Source organism: Diaporthe batatas, assembly GCF_019321695.1.
Source record: "Diaporthe batatas strain CRI 302-4 chromosome Unknown Contig00003, whole genome shotgun sequence".
Classification (NCBI taxonomy): Eukaryota; Fungi; Ascomycota; class Sordariomycetes; order Diaporthales; family Diaporthaceae; genus Diaporthe; species Diaporthe batatas.
This window is the reverse complement of record NW_025408550.1, coordinates 2,915,023-2,937,139: the sequence shown is the minus strand read 5'-3', so window position 1 is coordinate 2,937,139 and position 22,117 is coordinate 2,915,023. Positions and strand designations below refer to the sequence as shown.

At 55.2% G+C, this 22,117-nt stretch overlaps 5 protein-coding genes across 5 annotated transcripts; 3 read left to right on the top strand and 2 right to left on the bottom strand.

Moving 5' to 3' along the window:
* Positions 1-8,357: 8,357 nt before the first annotated feature.
* KVR01_002708 (uncharacterized protein) lies at positions 8,358-9,615 on the top strand (the record flags this gene model as incomplete). The annotated part of the gene is made up of 4 exons (XM_044785330.1): positions 8,358-8,506; positions 8,649-8,786; positions 8,864-9,119; positions 9,280-9,615. 4 exons carry the CDS (start codon positions 8,358-8,360, stop codon positions 9,613-9,615), a joined length of 879 nt encoding a protein of 292 aa, XP_044647723.1.
* Positions 9,616-10,613: 998 nt separating this feature from the next.
* On the top strand, positions 10,614-13,435 carry KVR01_003977 (mismatch repair ATPase MLH1). Its single transcript, XM_044781939.1, has 2 exons — positions 10,614-11,102; positions 11,205-13,435. Exons 1-2 carry the CDS (start codon positions 10,755-10,757, stop codon positions 13,122-13,124), a joined length of 2,268 nt encoding a protein of 755 aa, XP_044648992.1. The 5' UTR covers positions 10,614-10,754; the 3' UTR covers positions 13,125-13,435.
* KVR01_002536 (proteasome regulatory particle base subunit RPN1) lies at positions 11,125-16,769 on the bottom strand. Its single transcript, XM_044789484.1, has 4 exons — positions 16,336-16,769; positions 16,209-16,279; positions 13,678-16,146; positions 11,125-13,613 (listed from the first exon to the last, which is right to left on the bottom strand). The coding sequence occupies exons 1-4, from the start codon at positions 16,475-16,477 to the stop codon at positions 13,587-13,589; spliced, it is 2,709 nt and encodes a 902-aa protein (XP_044647551.1). The 5' UTR covers positions 16,478-16,769; the 3' UTR covers positions 11,125-13,586.
* Positions 16,770-16,928: 159 nt separating this feature from the next.
* Positions 16,929-18,442, top strand: KVR01_002067 (protein kinase RIO2). The gene is made up of 2 exons (XM_044787793.1): positions 16,929-17,161; positions 17,225-18,442. The coding sequence occupies exons 1-2, from the start codon at positions 17,099-17,101 to the stop codon at positions 18,392-18,394; spliced, it is 1,233 nt and encodes a 410-aa protein (XP_044647082.1). The 5' UTR covers positions 16,929-17,098; the 3' UTR covers positions 18,395-18,442.
* Positions 18,443-18,909: 467 nt separating this feature from the next.
* On the bottom strand, positions 18,910-21,807 carry KVR01_003341 (uncharacterized protein; the record flags this gene model as incomplete). The annotated part of the gene is made up of 8 exons (XM_044784544.1): positions 21,693-21,807; positions 21,148-21,182; positions 19,922-20,855; positions 19,687-19,867; positions 19,540-19,631; positions 19,226-19,483; positions 19,082-19,162; positions 18,910-19,030 (listed from the first exon to the last, which is right to left on the bottom strand). The coding sequence occupies exons 3-8, from the start codon at positions 20,845-20,847 to the stop codon at positions 18,910-18,912; spliced, it is 1,659 nt and encodes a 552-aa protein (XP_044648356.1). The 5' UTR covers positions 20,848-20,855; positions 21,148-21,182; positions 21,693-21,807.
* Between the last annotated feature and the right edge of the window lie 310 nt (positions 21,808-22,117).

The following is a 22,117-nucleotide window of genomic DNA, read 5'->3' as shown; positions in this document are numbered from 1 at the left end:
TATGTGCGCCGTGTATAAGTGTGTACGTGCATATTTGCAGGCCGAGCAAAGCTGATGACCGCATCAACGACAATGTCCTTCAGCCTGCTAGGACTGGCCCGCCAACACCCTCGCTCACTACATAGGGTCTCCCCCCGGCCCTTGCACTACGACATACAGCGTACTACGTGCACATGAGAGTTGCGAGATACGTGCAGGGGATTGCTGGTGGCATACAGGCATTGGAGGTACCCTTGAATTAGCACCACACCTCAGGATGGGCCAGGGGTGGCCCTGGCTATCCACTCCGCTCTCCAGACCATCTCAACCCTGAAGCACCCTTGTCTTGATCTTGGCTCCATCTCAATTGCTCCGTCCTCTTTAAGTCGCACAAAAGGCCTCGGACAACTAACACATGGTTCTCTATTTTCTATCTGGGCCACTGCACCATTCTCGACCGTGACATGGGTTCCGGGGATCCATAAGACAAAGATCATAAATCCGCCGTTGCATCCTCTTTAACTTCGCTCTCGATCCTGACCGTGTGTGATCTCTCCCAACCACAGCGGCCCTGGCTTTCCCATAGCTTCCATGACATCCAGAGAGTTTCCTGGTGCTTCTACTGCAGCTCTCCGACACCCCCAAACACGACCACGAACACCTCCGCATGCCGTACCACTGAGACCTCAGGAGCCCTCGACCTAGTATTACAGTGCACGTTTGCTCTGCCCGAGTGCTGGAACTGTGTCAGCTTCTGTCACCAACGGGACTCGACGGCCCTACCGGACCGAACCTGCCAGTCGCCCCATCTCTCTGAAAGCGCGACATCCTTCACCCTTGATGCTGCCGACCGGAGCGTTCGATCCCTTCTCGCCGCATCATTGGAACCTGCAGAGACGGCCTAGCACGCCCAGGACCCAAGACCAGGACGCACGATCCTAGAAAATTCGCCACTATCGACAAGCAGGCTCAAACAGGCAGGCCGTCACCACTGCCACTGCCACTGCCAACCGGCTCTTCGAGATTTGAACCTCCCCTGCAACCGGTGCATCTCGCGCAAGGCTCAGCCAGCTGGCCAGGACGTGGGAAGCCAGATCGATTCCAGACCTCCTGCCGCGCGGTATCGTGAGGGTGACCGCATCGTTTCGAAGCGAGGGCAAGCGCTGATTTGGCCCAGGCGCTAAATCCCTTAGAATCTTTTCCATGCAAACCATACTCCATCACCGAGACATCTCGCATAACTCGCTCGGCCAACGCCGTGGCTGTTCAGACCTGGTGCGCTTCGCTCTTGACATCTCGTGGCCCAGGGCAGGCTCTGAAAGCCCTGCTTCCGGGTCAGCAGGAGACTACCCATCTCCGCCCATGTCAGGGTCTCCACCGATTCCACCCAGAGTAACTCAAGAGGCCGACGACCGAGTTCAGGGAGTGTACCAGACGGCCAGCCATGATGTGTATCGCGGAAGCTCCACGACACAACCAGATTCGAGAATGTTGCCAGGCATATTGGCCCCCGTCAGGCCCTACCAGCCAGATCTCGCGGAGCGTATGCCATACACGTTCCCGCGCCCAGACAACCTGCAAAGACCTTTTGTGTCCTATGCGTCGCAACAGGGCCAGGTCATATCCCAACCCCCTTACCTCCCAGCACCAGGCCCTGTTCCAGCGTCTGGGCCCATCGCGGGCTACCCTATTACTTCCCGACCACCGACCCAAGAAAGCCAACAATCATTCGCCTCGCCCAAGTCCCAGCGAAAGACTAAAGGGCACGTGGCTTCTGCATGTGTGCCATGCAAGAAAGCCCATCTCAGGTAAGCTTCGAGTGGCCTCCTTCCATAGCAAAACAGAAATGTACTAATCCAGACCAGATGCGACGGTACGTTGAAAATTTCCTGTCTCCGCCCTGCGACCCCCCCTTTTTTTGGAAGGGGGGGGGGACGCGCCTCGCGCCGAAGCAGGTCGGGTCAAGTCGGGTTCTTGCACCAGACTCTGCACTTGCACTCATGCTACATCAAATGTCCTCGTCATACTGTCACCAGCCAGCACTTGCTGTCGTCTGGGAATAGCTATAGTTGCTATATAAGCACCCAGGATGAGGGGATACTATGCGCGAAGAAACCCCCCCTCAAAGATGGCGTAGAACAAACAGCAAGTGCTGTCGAACAGTTCCCGCGGGGAGGCAACACTCGTTCCCCTGCTTCAAGTGGATAACTGCTATCAGACCGTATTGAGTTCTGAAAAAGCTGACATTTTGGTGTTTGCAGCCCAGAGACCGTGCACGAGATGTATGCAGAACGGCAAGGAAGACGCATGTGTTGACGTTCAACACAAGAAGCGCGGTCGCCCGCGGCTTCGAGATGACCATCGCGGTACCGGGTTCGACTCTCGGCTGGGACAGAGTCAAGATCAGAATCTCAGGCGGCCGTTGTCGCTGTACGCCCCACAGGGTTCCATTGGCTCGGGCTTCGACGACTCCTTGAGACGAACGCAGTCATATCGGGTGCTGAAATCCCAACCGACGGAGCCAATGCCGCCTCGCTTCCTCGAGCGCGGCTCCGCGAGCGGTGCGAACGTATATCCAGCCCCTCTGGCCATCTCGACCACGCCACCGGAGCCCGCAGCATTCCTGAGCATGGACCTGGAGGTGGTGAAAGCCTCTACCACGTTCTGGGATGCCGTTGGCCGTCCAGTGTTACAAAGCCCGCGAATTACGGAGATGCTCGCTGCTGGTGACAAGGAGAAGATGATGGCGCTGCAACGGCAGATGCAAGATGAGCAGACACGGAGAGAGCCGAACTACCTACCACCCATGTACGCCAAGCAGGAGGAAGAAAACGTGATCCGGTCCCTCGGGTTCAGCAGGGAGGAAATGGCCAACTACTCTCTTGAGCTTCCGGAAAACCTCCGCTTCAACGACCAGACAGGACAGCTGAGGAATTTGTCAGTACGCCTCGGTCTCGCAAAACGCGGCTCGATATACTTCATTGTTGTCGTCGTGAACGCCAACGTGCCTTTCCGAAGCTTCCAGCCACCGACGCCTTCACCGCAGGGCCGAGACCCTCGGGATTTGGCGTACTCGTACCCGGCGGCTCAAATGCCCTATCCGCAGCCAACACCTGTCTCAGCCACATTCGACCACGGGCGAGGGAGATCAGCGAGCGATGTGGCATACCTCCCGAGACAACCTGCCACGCCTGGGCAAATGATGCCAGGCCTGAGCCCTCGTCTCCCGTCGTCCTACGCCGCGTCGCCCAGCAGGCCCGACTATCCCATCGGACATCCTGCCTACCAGATCCCCCGCAGCGAGCTGTCGACAGGTCCTCGCACGTCGCAGGCGCCAGGATACCAATTGCCTCCGATAAGGCAGCCTGCGCAGTTCCAGCCACCGGGGCAGGCTCAGTCCCAGGCTCAGTCACAGCAGCCTCAGTACCACCAGCAGCCTCAGCATCCGGGCGGCCCATCCGAGCAAGGCTGGCCTCGTGACGACAGGCACAGAGTTCACATCGAAGGCCTCATTGACAGGCCGAACCCGGCTCATCGGCAGCAAGGTTGAAGGCAGCGCGGCCAGATCCGTTGTTGGTCATGATCTTACAGAGGTGGCTAGTCGGTGCTGTGGTGGGGATTCCCGATGTGGTGGCCAGGTCTGATCTTGTCCGGCGGGCCAAGACACCTCGCCGCGCGTTGCGATTCTTGACTCTGCAAGTCCGGCTCCGACTCCAGGAGAGCGCCGTCCCGCGGCGAATCTCGCTGTCGAGCGATTCGTGTCGATTCGGTGGGGGTGGGGGCGGGCGAGTTGTACTAGTACGGCATACATCGATTTGTTCTGCGCGCCATGGAGGTGTTCGTTAGAGATCGGGTCGCGATGATACCATTGTGCGAGTTCTGCATTGGTTTAGTTTTGGATGGGAAAAGGGAGGGGCGCGCCTGAGCGCGTGTTGCTAGCATAGAGGGTGGAAGTAGATGCCTTTCAAGGTGGACCGGGGATTTCCTGCCCTTGGGGTCTCTCCCCCGCAAGACATGGCAGAGTTTGGCAGAGTCGCGGCTGGAGAGGATAGCCGGCTGGGCTTCTGATAATATGGTTGGCGTTTGGACAAGAAAGCACATGTTGGTACCCGTTTTGTTGGGTTGTTCGGCGGCCGTGGGTAACACCTTAGACACCACGTTGCTTGAGTTCGCTCGTTCTTGACTATCGATTCTTTTTGCTGCCTCGTGTTCAGATGTCCTGGAGCCCCAAGTACCTGTGAATTGTCCCACGCGACCGCCTCCAAGGCTTGGGAGGATCCGCTGTGCCTCGAGCTGAGCATGGGAGCAGCACCGAGCTGGCCAGGAGTGAAGCATCTGTGCATGGGAGCAAGCTCTTGTCGAGTATGCTGCGGCAGCAGTAAGGTTGTACAAAAGAAGAATGGGCGGGAGCGAGTCTCCAAAAACACATTTGGTCGGTGGTAGGTGCTCAAGTAGTAGCCACGGGAGGAAGCCTCAGGCTCGCAATTCGTGCCAAGAGCGCGCAACACGACGACGGTTAAGGGGACAGACAGTCAGGAAGACGGTGCATAATTACACGACGACAAGGGGAAGAAGGGGAGAAGACGGCGTGGGGGGGGAGGAGGGGAGGGGAACGCAGGAAGAGAAAAGGAGCAAGATAAGGTAAAAGGTGAGGTGAGTGGTAAGTGGCCAGTGGTAGTGAGGAAACTATGACCCGGGAAATATCAGAGAACCATATAGCAATCTCGACGGCCTGGCAAGGTTATGTTGCTAGCTCGAGGGAAACAAAACGCGGAAACGTCTGTGTTGAGGGCAGTGACAAGGTCGAGCTAGGGGGGCCGTGAGTAGGAGGCCCTTGCCCTTATGCAGACTTGACAACCGAACTATTTACCTTGGTATCCATTTTCTCCTCCCCTTTGTATGCTGCCCCGGACCCTACCCAACTCTTTTTTGCTGCCACCCCACGGACTACATCCTGTCGTCGGCCTGCAAGAGCTCACGACTCCAGGCTGTCATGTCAACATTGGCCACTCTCGACGGGCCCCACAGGTTGGGCTGGGAACAGAGCACTGTTGATCAGTCAGTCTTGCTCCCCAGCCCAGCCCCCCTCCTCCTCCCTTTCTCCTTACGGGGCCCTACGCAGTCGCAGGACCGACGGACAGATACACGACAGAGACGCAATGCACACACATACATACACACATACACGTACGGAGTACATCCACACCCCACCTACTTGGTACCCACCCAGCAACGCTCGTGATTTGGCAGGCCCGACCCCGTCAAGCCGCCGCGTCGCACCCAACCCAGGCACCGCGCATGACAGCAGCCCTGGGGTGGGTATGCAGTACGGAGTACAGGTAGGGGTTGTCAGTGTGTCACCGTCTTGTGGGACCGACTTCCTCTTGGGGCGGGCAGCTGGTTGATCAGTGCAGTGCCAAGCACTGCAAGGTGTGCATGAAATTCCCCGAGACCTGGGCCAGTCACCATCGGCAGCGGCCCAGCAGCACCACACAGCCATCTGCTAATAAGCATCGCGGCTCTTGCACCACCGCCTCCTGCGCCCTCACACACTGACGGGCTGACGGGACGCGCCAGTAGGTGGCCTGCAACGCCATCAGGGGCCACCCCAGGGCCCGCCAGGCCTCTTGGAAATATCCCGACGCCGGCCTGCCAGGTGGGGCCCAAAGGGGGAAAGAGGGAGGCGGGCGGAAGAACCAGCCCAGGGCGACAGGCCGACAGCCTCTCCGAACCACCAACCGACTGCCCAGCTGCCACACCTCCGTACCGCCGCCGCCCCGCCCGCTACGCCAGCCGACACTTTCCCCGTTGCAGAGGGCCCGAAATGGCCATAGCTGGCGCTATACTGCATAGTAGGGAATCATCAATATTGCTGGGGCGCCATTGGATTGGGAAAGTGCCTCGGCCACAACCTTAAAATGGGCTCCTCTTGAAAACCGAGCTAGACATTGCATGAGGCTCCGGGAGTCTTTTGGACTTCCTTATTTCGGACGCACTGCCATATTCTGACGGGGCTCCTCTCAACGTGCAGTCGCTACCCCATCCGCTGACGACTTGTGTCTGGGACCAGGGCCTTCAACACTGAGGTGGTCCCGTGCCTGGGCATGCGTTCTCTTGCTGATCCTTTCCGCTTTGCCGCCCCTCGTCGCCATCAGCTTGACGCTCGCCTACCTCGGGCCCTTTCCTCACTGCGCCACGCCAGCACCAGAACAAGACGAGCTGGTTTCAGGCGCGCAGGCTCGCATCCCAAGGTCTGCTACGAGGAGCCTTTACAACCGAATCAAGGGCGCAGCGCGGGCTGCAGAATCAGCCATGACTTTGTTGTCCGTCCCGGCGAAAAAGTGGTTCCGGGGAGGTGGATCGTACCACACTGTCGACATGCTGAAACTCAACAATTGGCGATTGCGGGCACTTGGCATTCGCCATTGACACAATTTCCAAGGGGAAGCTACTTTTGTCCCGGCTTGCAAGTGCAAGTGGAAAAACAATCCAGCCGCGTGCAGCAGCCCAACGGAGGAATCCGTCGGCCCCTTGAGGGTAAAAGGGGCGCCGCCCGGCCACTGCAGTCATAGCTTGGCAGTATATTACCCACTGCCCTGGTGCTGAACTCCCTGGGAAAAACCCACGCGGTAGGAGGCGTGCAACCGCAGTCTGGGATCGCTTCGCCTGGGCCAAGCAACCACTGTGCCCTCCTGTACGCGCAGTGGACACCACGAGACCTGCGAAGTCGCATTGCTCGCGCTCGCCTTTTTCTGCCTGTGGTGACGAGTCACCGGCAAAATTTGAGCTGGATCTGTCAGTCTGTCCGTTATTACCAGAAATTCCCAACCCATAATCCCGGGCTCACTTTCCCATTTGAATTTGCTGATATACAGCTAGCCTCATCGGTCTCTCACCTATATGAGGCTTGCATAGCCGTCATGGATAGGTAATTAGCAGATTCGCCAGATTAGTTCGGATACCCTGCTAGATTAAGCAAGTATTGATGAGACTAGGGCATGCGCTCCAATGACGTCTGCGGTGCTCTGGATGTTGGGCCCTGCATAACCAACCTTGCGAAGCAAGACATCATGAGCCGCTTTTGTGATTCAAAACGCCTTTGGTGGATCATTTTGCCGAGCGATGAGTTGGGGTTGTGCTTGGTGTTCGCCCTTAGAGCTCAGCCCTGAAGTCTGCATCTTGACTTCTCTCTAACACGTGTTTCAGTGCGGCGATAGAACCTGTAGGTCACCCCCTCAGCAGCGCTTTTGTCGTGAGTGGCTCGTTCCATGCTTGGGATCAGTGGGTGCAATAACGCGTAACGGCATTGAAAAGCAACGCCCCGGACGATCACAAGACACACCACATAGGATCGATCAGCAGAGTCTCTGATTTGAAAGATATTCGTCAGGTTACGAGAGAGGCCGACCGCTGGCTTGTTGACCCAGCTTGCATGCCTCCTGGCCTGACGACGCTTGAGCAATGCGTCCGCCGAAACCTAGGAGAAAGGTCATCGTAATCTACTGTCCCATTCGCGCCGATGAGACAGTCAGCGCGACCCGTCCGAATAAAAGCGCATCAGTGACTAGACAAAGAGGCCTCATGGATCTTATTCCCCACGTTGAGCTTTCTAAGAATCCCTGAATAAACAAAGACTTGTTTACTTTTGTCGTTGAACAGGATGTGGGATTTCAAGTTGGCCGTGATGACAGTCTGAAAATGCACTTCAAGGAATGAGAGGCCGGCCAAGATGAGCTTTGACTGACCCGGCCAGGCGAGAAGGCCGCGACGCGAAGTGAGCGCATTCATTCAACCTGTCAATATCACGAAGTCAGCTGATCAAGTCAGCTCTGCGCCTACCAAGCAAGTGCCTTTGTCATACTCGTCCGTAAGAGACTCGCACTACACACACATCTCACATGCCCGTGGCCGAAACGCAACGCCGGAACCAGGGGGTATGACTTCGGCGAAGAAAACATTGGTGATGGCATCACATGCAATCGACGAATTGGCGACATTCTTTTGATTGGCACTTGAAAGCCGCGATTTTAGCTCCCGCCATATCCGCCAGAAATTAACGTCGAGGGTTCGATTCGAGTTGCTTTTCACCGGCCTTGCACATCGGCCAAGAGTGCGAAACTCTGGATATCTACCAGCTGCCTTTCGTGGTGTAATTTCTATAGACTGTAACCTTAATTGGATGTGAATCCGAATGCGAAGCCGAAATGTTATTGAAGTAACACAGCCCCGCAATGTTGGCTTTCGTTCTCGTACTGAAGTCTACTTAAAGCAGCCACCTGCCTTTTTCATACATTGAGGCCTGTGTGGTCGTCGGACTAAATCAAGAAGAAGTACTATCTGGTAGGTTGAAAAGGGCGAATCAAAGCAAGTAATCCAAGATGGCGACTGAGGTTTGCACTTCGACTTATCTCAACGACCGCCATGATGTGAAGGCGCTCGTGAACTACCTGCCGTTGGACAAGATGGACTTCGGACCAGACGACATGCCCGCGCCAAAGAAGTTTGGTGATTTCATCGAGTCCAGCAGGTACAGTATGTCACCCCATGATATCTTGTTGGTAAGACATGTTGACCATAATCGATCATGTCCTTGGACACGCCAAGTCGAATTCCGAGTTGACAACGATTTGCTAACCCGAGATAAATCAAGTGACATTCCAAAATGCCAGAGGCAAGGAGGATTCGTTCAAGCTGGACAGAAACGGCTTTGAGATTGTCACCCTCCCAGAGAGGGAGCGTGATGTCTCGACCGATGATAAAATCACGGAAGATTTTATGCCCGAGATCATAGATATCATCAAGAAGAGGTTCGACTCCCCATCCCCGCCCTCAGGAAAAGATCTCCATGATTGTATGCCGAAGTCGACTGACGGGCACAACTCAGGACGGGAGCCTCGACCGTGGTTCCGTTCGCCCACGTGCTCCGCCGGACCGAGAACAAGTTTTTCGCGGAGATTGTGGACAAGGAGCGCTACAATCGCTTTTCCACGGTGTGGCCGCACAGCGACTTCCCCGTCGTTTACCCGGAGCGGCTGCCTTACATCAAGGAAGGCATCTTGAACTACGACGGCATCCCTGAGGATACCCGGGAGGAATTGAAGAAGGCTGCCGAGTCTGCTTCACGCTGGGCTTTTTTGCAGGTGAGTTCTGAGTGGTTTGTTCCTCGTGACCAGGGCGCAGGGCTGCTTTTGCGGTGATTGCTCAGACCTTTCTGGAGAGATATTGGGGCAGCCCCTGGCCCTGCGCGGATGTTGGTGAGGCTGCCCTTGATGATAACTTGCTAATAGAGAATTGGGATAGATCTGGAAGCCTCTCAAGACGCTGAAGCGCGAGCCTCTGGCGCTCTGCGACTCGTCGACGCTGAGCCAGGAAGACTGGAGGTTCAGACAGGCAGAGGACCCGAGAATTATGTATTCGCTCCTGGCACACACTGAGAAGGAGGAGAAGCACAAGTGGTATTATGTCCACGAGATGAACCCAAACGAGATGTTCTTGTTCAAGGGTTGTGACAGCAGGCAGGGCGAGCCTGGATTTACCGGGTATGCCGGGGCACACACTGCGTTTGCGCTCCCGGACTCTCAGGATCAGCCTCCTAGGGAGAGTATCGAGGCTCGGTTTTTCTGTCTCTGGGAGTGAGGGAGGTCCCTGGTATCAGGAGTCAACAGGAGGAAGAACTGTGGCGCAGCAAGGGGCTTGCTTCTTAGACCATAGACCCCGAAGCGTTGATCATGGTCTTATTAGCTGCTTCAATCGCGATATGAATAATCTTGCACTCCCCTGCTTAAATATCGACTCGCTCTTCCCAAAAGGGTTAGATTAATTTGACTTCAATTTTGACATCCTCAAAAATACTTATTGGTACCTTCTTCCTCTCCTTTTTCACATTCCAGGACCCTAACCACTAACCCGAACCCTAACCGCTAACCCTGACCCTAACCGCTAACCCTAACGCTAACCATGGGGGCTTCGCCCCCAATCCCCCACTGGGGGGGGGCCCCCAGACCCCCCGATAAAAAGTGGTTGAGGTACTTTGAAGTATCTGAAAGGCTTGGCTTTTGAGGTTGCAGTTGGGTGGGGTGGTGGTGGGGTAGACTAGTCCTCTCTGGGAAGAGCGAGTCGATATTTAAGCAGGGGAGTGCAAGATTATTCATATCGCTTCAATCGTGCGTACAGTGAGAAGTCTGGGGTTGTACAAGTAAATAGATGATGCCAGACATGTGCAAACAGTTCGCCCCGAGAGGCCATACTCATTCAACCCGTGGACGTGGCCGAGACGTTGGGTACAGGTGCTCAGAGCAGACGGCCCGTACGGCCAACTGAAGAAATTCAGGGCACAACCTCTTTTTTATGGGGAAAAAAAGGAAGAAAGAAAGACGACAGACAAATGATTCTTGCTATTTGAGAATATCATGTGCAAGGCCCAATCGCACCGAGTGAGGGCATCAGGACCTACTTACAACTATAGGTAGTCGGTTGTCTTGTTCTAGGGAAGCATTTGCCTGGGGTCAGGGTCGGGTAGGGCTGGGAAACCCTCCGGGTTCGTACTGTCAGGTGGCGAGGCAACTGAGCCATTGGCAAGCGCGACTTCCCAGCATGCGACCTGCTTGGTTGAGACCCTGCTCGCGTTCAGGCAGGCGCGTCGGTACAGAATGCCTGCCTCATGAGTGACGGCGACTTGGAGACAAAAACCAAGCATCAAATTCCTGTGTAGCGGTCCTAATCTCCAGATACGACTATTCTACTCTAATTCAGCCCATAGTCCACCCACCCACCCAATGTTTGCGAGCGGCGTCCATCTTCGTCCCTGTGACCCAATTCCCTGCACAAGACACCTGCAATGTCCACTGTCGCCCGCCATGGCCGAGCCAATGGATGTTGACGAACCCCGTGGCGTCAAGAGGAAGGCTGACAATGCGGGCGTGACCACCTCGAGGCGCATCAAAGCACTGGATCCAGATGTTGTCAACAAGATCGCGGCCGGCGAGATCATTGTCGCACCTGTGCACGCGCTCAAGGAGCTCATGGAGAATGCTGTTGATGCAGGCTCCACTGCTCTCGAGGTGCTGGCCAAAGATGGCGGTTTGAAACTGCTCCAGATCACTGACAATGGCAGTGGAATAGACGTATGTATCTCATCATCCCGCTCCTCCTTTCGCTTGCTTTATTACGGCGGGCCACGAAATCAATTATCGACCAAGTCGAGCAGGCGTCTGACCAGTCGACAGAAAGAAGACTTGCCTATTCTGTGTGAGCGTTTCACCACATCCAAGTTGCAGAAGTTTGAGGACCTCTCATCAATAGCGACATATGGCTTCCGCGGCGAGGCTTTGGCAAGCATCAGCCACATAGCCCATCTGACCGTCACCACAAAGACCAAGGACTCGACCTGTGCCTGGCGTGCTTATTATGGCGGAGGCAAGCTTGAGCCCCCCAAGCCGGGCCAGACTGCAGAGCCCAAGCCAGTCGCGGGCAGAAACGGCACACAGATCACTGTTGAGGATCTGTTCTACAATGTGCCCACTCGGCGCCGCGCTTTCCGCTCTGCTTCCGACGAGTACAACAAAATCATCGACATGGTTGGTCGATATGCCGTCCACTGCAGCCATGTCGCCTTTTCTTGCAAGAAACAAGGGGAATCATCTACGAGCATATCAGTGCCAGCCACCGCGTCTGTCATCGACCGTGTTCGCCAGATCTACGGCGCCAGTGTCGCCAACGAGCTGATCGAATATTCTACCTCCGATGACCGATGGGGTTTCAAGGCCGAGGGCTATGCCACGAATGCCAACTACCATATAAAGAAGACGACCCTGCTCCTGTTCATCAATCATCGCTGTGTCGACTCCACGAATATAAGAAAGGCAATTGAGCAGACATATGCAGCATTCTTGCCGAAGAGCGGCCATCCTTTCGTGTACCTCAGTCTCGAAATTGATCCTGGTAGGGTCGATGTCAACGTGCACCCGACGAAACGAGAGGTCAACTTTCTCAATGAAGATGAGATCATCAACGCCATCTGTGAGCATATTCGCACCAAACTTGCAGCTGTTGACCAGAGCCGTACCTTCATGACACAAACGCTACTTCCCGGCGCCGATTGGCCATCCACGCAGCAGCAGACCGAGGACGACGAGACCACTTCCTCAGCCACACGTGCGTCCGGGAAGAAAACCACCCGCCATGAAAACACACTCGTCCGGACAGATACCAATCTCCGCAAGATCACCAGCATGTTCGCTCCAAGCGAAGAGTCATCGTCTACACCAAGAGACTCTCGCGGAGCACTGCGCACTGCGCCTGATACGCAGCCCCCAGAGGCTATCGAATACGAGACTAATGATCGCGAGCAAGTCCCGTGCCGTCTCGCCAGCATCCGTGAGCTGCGTACAGAGGTCCGAGACGATATGCACCACGAACTTACAGAGGTATTTGCCACGCACACATTCGTCGGGGTCGTCGATGAGCGTCGCCGGCTTGCAGCTATACAAGGTGGTATCAAGCTTTACCTCGTGGACTATGGCCGAGCCTGCTTTGAATATTTCTACCAGGTTGGCTTGACTGACTTCGGAAATTTCGGAGTTGTGAAGTTCAACCCTTCTCTGGACCTTCGTGCGGTCTTGCGCATAGCCGCCGAGCACGAGAAGGAGAAGTGTTCTACATCGGAGGATGACTTCGACGTGGACGAGGTTGTTGATATGGTGTCATCACAGCTTATCGAGCGTCGTGAGATGCTCTTGGAGTACTTCTCGTTCGAGGTCTCGCCGACCGGGGAACTTATTAGCATTCCCTTGCTTGTGAAGGGCTACACTCCGTCCATGGCGAAGCTACCGAATTTTCTGCTCCGACTAGGCCCACACGTGGACTGGACTGATGAGAGGGCCTGCTTTGAGATGTTTCTGAAGGAGCTGGCCTCACTGTATGTACCTGAGGTGTTGCCGCCGATGCCGGGCGAGGCCGAGGCAGCCGCTGCTGAACAGATTGATGAAGAGGTCAAGGCGAGGAGGAAGCACGTGCGCTGGGCTGTCGAGCATGTTTTCTTTCCCGCCTTCAAGGCCCGCCTCGTGGCCACAAACAGTCTGATGAAGGATGGCGTGCTGGAGGTCGCCAATCTGAAGGGCCTGTACCGAGTATTTGAGAGATGTTGATTCAGAAGCCATTTGCACCTCACTTCCTGAGACCCGTAGCTCTACATGATGTACGTCTCACAAGCGACACCATATTAACACGTATTACAAGAACTTTCCATCCCAGCCCATTAGAATACTCAGCAGACACAGTCTTGTCTACAAGTACATACCCGTCTCCCACGTATGTATATTCTGCATCTTTGCGTACTGTACCGGACACCTGGAGGCCCGCACATGGCCTCCTTCACCAGAGGCAGGCGGCACTTGAGCAGGACGTTGATGCGGACGCTGATACCCGCAGAGAGCTCTGATAAGTCATTTCCATTCGTCTATGGTTTTCACTCCAATACCTGGATGAAGCTCCCTCCTCCTGGCTCCAACCTGGAAAGAACCCCTTGAATACTGTACACTAGTAGACCTCCATTTCACAGGCCGCCTCGATCGGCCGCTTCATCTTATGTGGCCGTGCCTAGGCTAAGTCTATTTACCGTCTTCCCACTCAGGGTTCTGCAAATATTGCGGATTAGCACGCTGCCAATGGCCAAACAGGACAGGATTCTGTTCAACATACCTTCTTGAGGATGACCAGGCCCTCGAGCACGTTGCTCACGCTGATGTATTCCTCGTCCTCGAGCTCGGCCCGCTCGCCGTACCCGAGCAGGACGGGGGTGCTTTGTGTCTGCCAGCCGGTGATGGTCTTGGGGCGACCGGCTTGGCCGACGACGTCGACTGCCTGACCGACGCGGACGTTGACCGTCAGTGGCTTGAGGTTCTCGTCCAGCGTGACGAGGAAACGTGGGTGCATGGCGGTGACCAAGAAGTACAGGAGATAGTGAGAGTTCTTGGTGATGAACTGCTTGGCGTCAATCATCGCCACGAGCACCGACAACAAACCCGCGCATGAGACCCTCGACAGGATCTGCCTGTCGGTGTGGAAGGGGCTGAGTGACATGGTGCCCTTGCCCATGTGCAGGAGACCCTGGGCAATCCGCACCATGAATAGTGATTCCTTCTCGCGGTGGTAGTAGCTTGCCAGTTGCCGTAGCAGTTGCGCCAACCTTGCATTGTTTGTGCCGGCGCCGAGGAGACCCATGGCAAAGATGGCGTTGATGGCAACATCGTTATCATTGTCGTGACTGTATCGAGAGAGAGTGTCGTATACCTTCATCTGGGGGTTGCTCGGACTTATCAAGCCCATGGCCAGGGGAACAGCGCGGCGGATATTGGGCTCGCCGTAATGCATGAGATGGCCAAATTGGCGCAGCACCATCTCCTGGCCGACTTCCTCACCCATGGCAAGCAAGCCGAGTCCGAGGACGGCGTAAGATTGCACCAGTTCATCGCCCTTCTTCTCGTCAGACTCCTCCATGTGCTCGTTACACATGTGTAGAAGCTCTTGGATCTTCAGCACCGCACCGGTACCGGCCCAAGCACATATCTCTGCCAGGACAGCTGTTGGCCTCGCCGCAGGGTGATCTATAGCCTTGAGTGTCTCCAGAATGACATCCACCTCTTCTTGCTTGCCGAAGAAGAGGAGGCCAAGTCCGAGAGCCAGGAATCGAGTCCATTTGTCCTTGAGCTGATTCTGACGCTCGTCGTCGAGCAGGGTTGTGATTATTGCTTCCGTCACGTCTGGGTGGGATGTGCCGACAAAGACAAGACCACAGGCCAAGGCAGCCATGGCGGAAATCTGCATGTCCTGGGTGGTGTCATTAATGATAGGCAGGAGCTTCTCCAGCAGCTCCTCCTTGTTGGAGCCCGCGTACGTCAGGCCAAGTCCCATGATCGACGCAACGCGGATGAGAGGGTTGGGGTGCTCGAGCTTTTCGGGCTCTCCGAGCAAAGCCATGACGGGCTCGGAATCCATCTTCACACCAGCATTCATAATGCCGATAGCAAGCATGGCACCTGCGACGATCTGCGGCTCCTCGGAGTAGGTGTACTTATCGATCTTATCCAAGCCATTTTCAACGTCCCATAGAAGCAGAGTTCCAAGCGATGCCACTGTTGACATCATACCTTCGTCCTTGGTCTTCCACACCCAGCTGTTGGTGTCCTTATCTACCAGCATCATCTTGTCGTTGCCGAAACCAGCGTTCACGAAGGCGTTGACGAATCCTGCAGCAAGATTGTGGCGAGCAGAGTCCAAGTTGGTCATGCCGGCCACACGGCTGCTCTCCAGATGGCTCTTGTAAATGTCTTCAGTCGTCTTGGGGTCGAGAATGTTGAGCTCCTTCCCGAGAGTCTTGAAGTGCTCCGACAAGCGAAGATTGCTGAGACTCTCCTGGACCTCAGGATCCTCTTCTTCCGAGTCTAGGAAAATCCGCTGCCTCGCGATCAGGAATGCCAACTGCTTCTTGAGCGTAGGGTCGGTGGCCGCCTCGAAATCCGCCTTGATCTGCTCGGTGTCGTTGAGACGGATAGCCAAGACCATGGCCTGGGTGGATTGGTTGTACTCCTTGTATATGTCATGAGCAACACGGAGGAACAGCTCGTTGTCTGGGTACGTTAGAAGGTTGACCATGGAAACCATGTACAAGCAGACTCTGGAGTAAGTGTCCTCGTCGATGAACTCTGGAAGCTTCTCGATGATCTCCAATTCGCTCATCAAATCAACCGCATCGGCCTCCGCGTTGCTCTTGAGAAACAGAGGCACAAGAGACAGCGCCAGGTCCACCAGGTCAGTGGTGGATTCCTCAGCTGTGATCCTCTTAGCGTAGACCTCGCCAATCTCCAATGCCAGATGCCGGACATATTCGTGTCCCCACGAGCCGATATCCTGCGTTGGTGCCAACAGTCTGTACTTGAGGGTGTCTTGCCTGTCCTCGTCGGAGAAGGTCATCCCGATCACGGACAGCACATCGGCCAACGAGTTCTTGTCGTCGCCCGATGGCCAGTTCTCGTACAGTCCGGTCATAGTCTCGTAGTGGGGTCGGAGGAACTTCAATGGCTTCGGAACGGCAGTCATGGATGATGTCGATGTCTTGATGAAGTTCTTCATGGCCTCCAAGGCCGGTTTGTAGAGAGACGCATCGGGTTCCTGGTGCGATGGGTCAGCGCTGCCTAGTCTTGGCGGGATAGAGGTTGTTGGGAGGGACAAACGGTCAATCGCTCGACAAGCATATCGAGCTCGCTCTTGAGTTGTTGGTCCTCCTCGCTGAGCTCTTCTGTGGCTAAAAGGTTTGACAGGTCAGCCTGCGGTCGCAATTAGAGGGGTGGCGGCGCATACTCTCGTCCTTCTCGTCGGCCTTCTTTCCGTTTGGCAGAGGCTTCCCCTCCTTGTCCTTGGGGGCATCATCAGGCTTGCCATTCTCAACCGCCTTACCCTTTCCCTTGTCGGCGGCGGTGGGCTTGTCGCTGTCTTGAGCCATGATGATGGTGGGCTGTGGCTCGGAGGCACGTTGTGGATTCCGGGTCGGCGCAGACGGGAGTTGCGTCAACTGGCGCCTGAAAAGCTGTGACGGGGGGCTGACGGACACAAGAGAGGAGTGAGGGGATTGAAAGAGCTTGCGTCCGGGTATATGCGGTGATCGAGGGGCGACCGGGGCGTGTGGGTGGATGATGTGAAGTTATGTTGATGTTGGTGCTGGAAGCTTCACACGCAGTAGAGTGCCAGCCCGCAGCTTAGCTCCCGGGTGCCCTGGCTTATTACGCGAGTCTCTTGCCGCCTGGAGATGGCAAGCAAGGTCATAATCCAGACACAGCAAGCAGGGGGGCTGCCTCGAGCTGGTCAGTGCACCATATCTAATCACCGATAAGATAAGCTCAACTACATCCCACCACCATGTGTAATTTTCGGAGGGACTTGGTGATCGCAACCGGGATCACTGCCCTGCTGCAAAACAGTATTCGGCCTCTTAGCATACAACTCGCCCAACTACGCCATACTTTGGGGACTTACAACCTAGCCGAGCCCTCAAACCTTGCGGATCAATCACGCAAATCAAGAAACGGTCACCCCATAAGCAGCGCAGTCAGGGAAAGCCGTCGCCATGAAGTTGGACACAAAGGCCATGCGCCACCTCGCGCCAGAGGACTGGCGGGTTCTTACGGCAGTATGTCGCTGATGTTTCACCACATATCCTACCTTAGTCCTGGGCTCACCAAATTCCAACCAGGTGGAAATGGGATCCAAAAACCACGAGATCGTCCCGACAGCCATGATCGATAAGATCGCCCGCCTGCGCGGCGGCAGCAGCGGCGTGCACAAATCCATATCGAACCTCGCCAAGACGGGGCTCATAGGCCGGGTAAAGGAAGCAAAGTACGACGGGTACCGGCTGACATACGGCGGACTCGACTACCTCGCATTGCACGCCTACTCGTCGAAGAAGCAGATCTACAGCGTGGGAAGCCGGGTGGGTGTGGGCAAGGAGAGCGATATCATGATGGTGGCGGACGACAAGGGGCAGCAGAAGATACTGAAGATACACAGGCTGGGTCGGATATCATTCCGCACCGTCAAGACGAACCGGGACTACCTAAAGAAGCGGCAGGGCGGCTCGTGGATGTATCTGTCGAGGTTGTCGGCCATGAAGGAGTTCGCGTTCATGCAGGCCCTAAGGGAGGAGGGCTTTCCTGTCCCGGAGCCCATTGCGCAGTCGAGGCATACCATCCTCATGTCATTCATCGACGACTCTTACCCATTGCGGCAGATCTCAGCCGTCCCCGACCCTGCAGGCTTATATGCGGAACTGATTGCCATGATTCTCCGACTGGCAAAACACGGACTGATACATGGCGATTTCAACGAGTTCAATATTCTGATCAAGGAGGAAAAGGTAGACAGCGACGATGGCCAGGAAGACTCTGCGGATGCGGCCGTCACATTAACTCCCATCCTCATCGATTTCCCGCAGATGATCTCGATGGACCACCAGAATGCCGAGATGTACTTTGACCGTGATGTCAACTGCCTAAAGCGTTTCTTCGAGAGGAGGTTTCATTTCACCAGCACCGAACCTGGACCCTTTTACAAGGATGCGAAGAAGACAGTTGGACAAGATGGCGCCAGGAAAATCGACGTCGCGGTGGAGGCCTCGGGTTTCACGAAGAAGATGTCCAAGGATCTCGAGGCCGCCATAAGAGAGCAGGCAAGCTCAAGAGACGAGAATGCTGATGACCTGTCGGGAGACGAAGACTATGTAGATTCGGAAGATGAAGCCGAGACGAGTGCCGAGGAGGACGAGCGTGAAAATGAAGCCGACCATCAGTCCGAACTTCAGGACGCCGCCGTAGATGGGAAGCTCGATGGAATGGAAAAGCTGGGGATCAAAGATACTTCTTGAGGACAGAAGCATCATCAAACAAAAACAAATAAAAATAGTCGAGCTCTATGCTGCAGGTCTGATTCTCGGAAGTTGCTGCGTTTTTCATCTCGCAGCACTTGTTACATTCATTCACCAGCGGATTGAGGACACAGATACTGCTATCAACAACTTCCATGAATGTATATTGCCGGTGGCGATCTTGCTGCTACAGCAAGGTCCAAACAACGGAAAGTAATATGGGGTACAGAAGACAAGATGGGTGTTGATGATGTACTGATCTTCCCTGCTCTAACTGCTAGAAAAGCAGATCCGTCGATGCGAGGTGGACAGCCTCTTGCGTTAAGGGACATACTTGCGATGATAAGACCAGAGTGTAAGAGAGGACACCAAAATTTCGGACCCTGCTGACATCGAAACAACCTCCACAAGCCCTCGGATAAGGCTGATAATGAAAATTATGCCGGGAGTGCTGACGTCGAAAAGGCGTGGTCCAAAGTGTGTGAAGAATGACGGTCAGAAGGGATGGGACTCCTCTAGACAGCTTCCTTCTTGATGATGGGAGATGACTGCGACTTGTGGTTGGTGGGCGAGTCAACAACCGTCACACCCTCATCGGCAGATCCGTCATCCGAGGACGACGTGACTGCGCACTGTCTGCGTAGGGGAGTCAGAACAGCAAAGACTAGGTGGGCTGGAGATCCCTACTGGTGAATGTGGCCCTTCGTCATGTTCACATTTCCGCTCTTGGCAGCGAGAGCAGGACGATGGGGAAGCCCAGGAGCGGCGCTGCTCATGCGTTAGCACCTTCAGTATAGCTATTGGACACGGGTCTTTGACGGAACAACCAACCTGGCAAAGCGAGGAGTGCGGCCCCAGTTGGTCGGGGCTGAGTGGTAGATGGAGGGGTTGATGCCGACAGCCACGGTTCCGTACGCGCCGATGTTGTACTCGTTGGTTCGGTACTGGCGGCGCTCGGCAGTGACGCGCTTCAACTCCTTCTGAGAAGGCGTGTCGGCGTAGCGGACCTGCATCAAGAAACACTCATCACCAATCGCCTGGCCATGGTAGCGCCTAATGACCTCCTCGCAGATCTCACGAGATTCAAAACTGCGGTGACTGATCAGTTTGTGCCCGAGGTCAGAGAACAAGACGAGAAGACCTACCGGGCAAATCCAACGCCACGGCTGTTGCCCATGCTGTCCCGAAGAATCTTGCTTGACATGATCTGGTAGGGCTCGAAGATCGCGACGAGTTGCTGTCAAGCGTCAGCATGACAACGGGCATTCACATCAAAAGAAGGGGACACTGACAGCCTCCGTAACAGACTTTGGCAAGTTGGAGATGTACAGGTTGGTCGACTCCTCATCTCCCTCGGCCTTGAGACGGGCGTTGAAGCTCTCACGTGCGAAGCCAACTTCGTAACCAAGAAGGTAGAAGGCCTGGATGCACTTCTCAGAGTCGCGGACATTCTTGAACTTGGCAAAGCCGAATCTGCAGGAATTAGCGCCTGGCCATTGAGAATATCAGATTTCGTTGAGAACCTACCCCTTGCAGGCACCAGTGGTTGTGTCGATGATGGCCTTGCTCTGCTCGACCTCTCCGAAACGAGAAGCATACTTGAGCAGGAGCTCATCGTCGGTGGTGGGGTGTAGGCCACGGATGTAGACGTTCCTGTTTCCATCAATGCGGTTCTCCAAGCACTGATCCAAAGTCTTGCGCTGCTCCGGGGTAGTGAAAACAGCCGGGACAGCGGAGGGGATAGCAGGATCCTGTTCGACAAGCATACGGAGCTCAGCCTCCGCAACTCGCTTTCCCTTGGAGCTGACGGGACCGTAGGTTCCGGACACAGCAAGCTGCTGAGGGGACGGGGTGGTGTAGCTCGATCGGTCAGCAGACATGACCCGAGGAGCAGACTGCCGGTCACCCATGCCTCCAAAGAAAGGAGTACCTGGGGTAGACTCGGTGGCGGTGGTCGAGTAGGATCCGCGGCGGTTCTCAAGACCGGGCAGGTCACGAAGTCCACGATCCATGCGGTCGGCATAAGAGGCTGCTCGACCGGGGGTGTAGGGGAACATGTAGGCGCCGTAAGGGGGAGCGATTCCACCCTGATGCATGTAGTGGCCAGCGGGGACACCAGGGCCGTAGACAGAATCCATGTTGTAAGGGGCCTGGATGTGGCTTCCATAGCCAGGATAGACAACAGAAGTGTCACCATGCATGTAGCCGCCAGGAGGAATGGCAACAGGGGTGGCGCCCTGGGGAATGTTATTATTAGCCAGGCCGAGGGCGCCGAAAGAACTGACAAGACCGCTAAGGCCGTCGTGATGGGCAGCTGGGAGGGCGATGCCACGTGGTCCAGCAACATCATGAGCTCCCTGAGCAGCCATGTAAGCGGGTCCCATGCTGGGGCGAGGGCCCTGGTTGTTGGTATCAGAAACCATAGCAGCGTGGTTGTGGTTGTGGTAAGACATTGCGGATTCTGCACGAGAAAAAAGGTCAATATCGACCTGAGTACGAGCTGAAGACAAGCAGGCAGAATGCGAGGGCTCAAGTGGATGGGGCTGAGAGAGTGTGGGCTGGCCGCTCTCGGCAGCATCAAGAGGCTTGCCAGAATCAAACTGTGCCATCTGGTACAAGCTGATCATGATCAATCGACCAGCCCCATGGACTGTGATGAGTAGTGAAATGGTGAAGCATTTCGGGCCGGGAGTTCCTGGATCTGGGACGGTGGGGATGGGAATGGGAAAAGGAGATACAACGAGGAGACTCACCTTGGTTGGATGTATCGATGAGGATGCTGTCAAAGCTGTACAGAAGCTTGTTAGTCAAAGTGATGCAGACAGGAGCAGCACCAAATGTGTTTTGATCTGAAGAGTATGGTCGTAAACAACCCCAATTGAACTGCGGTGTTGACTTCCTCGGAGAGCCCGAAACACACAAGAAGAGGGCGAAATGAAGAGGCAGAGGAACTGTGAAAGGTCTGAGAAAACTGCAGTGGCCGAGAGATAGAAGGTTTCGGACAGTGAAAGTGGAAACCGAGGAGTTCAATTCCATTGGTGATGGAGATCACGAACCTTGCCGTCTTCAGATGGGCCCGTCTGGACTGGAAAGACCAGGCGAATCGTGGCAGGGCACAAAGCTGAGCGACAGACAGAGCAGGCAACCCAGAGATGGTATGATGGCGTCACAGGGGATTCTGGGGTGAAGCGAGTGGTTTGGGGGTAGAAATGGAGCTATGAAGCAAGCTGGTTGAGTGATCGATCTGTGATGCTGGTGATGGAGGGGAAGAAGGGAAGGGAAGCAGAAGAAGACAAACCTTAGCGAGACAGGAGGAGACAATAGATAGAGAGTCGATTGCCCTGGGCCACGAATAACACTGATGTTGACAGAGAAGCTTCGATACGTTGGTGACGGAAGGAAGACAGAGGCCGGTGGAGGTTTGACGGCAGCTACCCAGGCAAAGAAAGTATCGAAGGTCGAAATTGCTCAAGAAGGAGTAAGTAACACTTGGGCAGGGGGAACGAACTGCCAACCACAACAGGTCCTGTTTGGCCGAAATGATGGAAGGAATTGATGCTGAAGGTTCGAAAGGAAGGTGCGATGTTGGATTGCAAGGTGCTTGAGCCAGCGGGTACCTGGACTAGGATGTGGTTCTGAAGGAGAGAGGAAAGCAGCATGCCATTCACATTGGACAACAAATGGATGACGTTGGTGACAGCAGAGAGAAGTCTCTTCGAAGGC

What these genes read in the sequence shown, in the direction of transcription:
- KVR01_003977 (XM_044781939.1), top strand. Translation starts at nt 10,755, where the DNA reads ATGTTTGCGAGCGGCGTCCATCTTCGTCCCTGTGACCCAATTCCCTGC. An exon ending in ACAATGGCAGTGGAATAGAC is followed by an intron (nt 11,103 to 11,204) that starts GTATGTATCTCA and finishes ACCAGTCGACAG; the next exon opens with AAAGAAGACTTGCCTATTCT.
- KVR01_002536 (XM_044789484.1), bottom strand. Translation starts at nt 16,477, where the DNA reads ATGGCTCAAGACAGCGACAAGCCCACCGCCGCCGACAAGGGAAAGGGT. An exon ending in GGCCGACGAGAAGGACGAGA is followed by an intron (nt 16,280 to 16,335) that starts GTATGCGCCGCC and finishes CAAACCTTTTAG; the next exon opens with CCACAGAAGAGCTCAGCGAG. An exon ending in GCCTGGTCATCCTCAAGAAG is followed by an intron (nt 13,614 to 13,677) that starts GTATGTTGAACA and finishes CAATATTTGCAG; the next exon opens with AACCCTGAGTGGGAAGACGG.
- KVR01_002067 (XM_044787793.1), top strand. Translation starts at nt 17,099, where the DNA reads ATGAAGTTGGACACAAAGGCCATGCGCCACCTCGCGCCAGAGGACTGG. An exon ending in ACTGGCGGGTTCTTACGGCA is followed by an intron (nt 17,162 to 17,224) that starts GTATGTCGCTGA and finishes AATTCCAACCAG; the next exon opens with GTGGAAATGGGATCCAAAAA.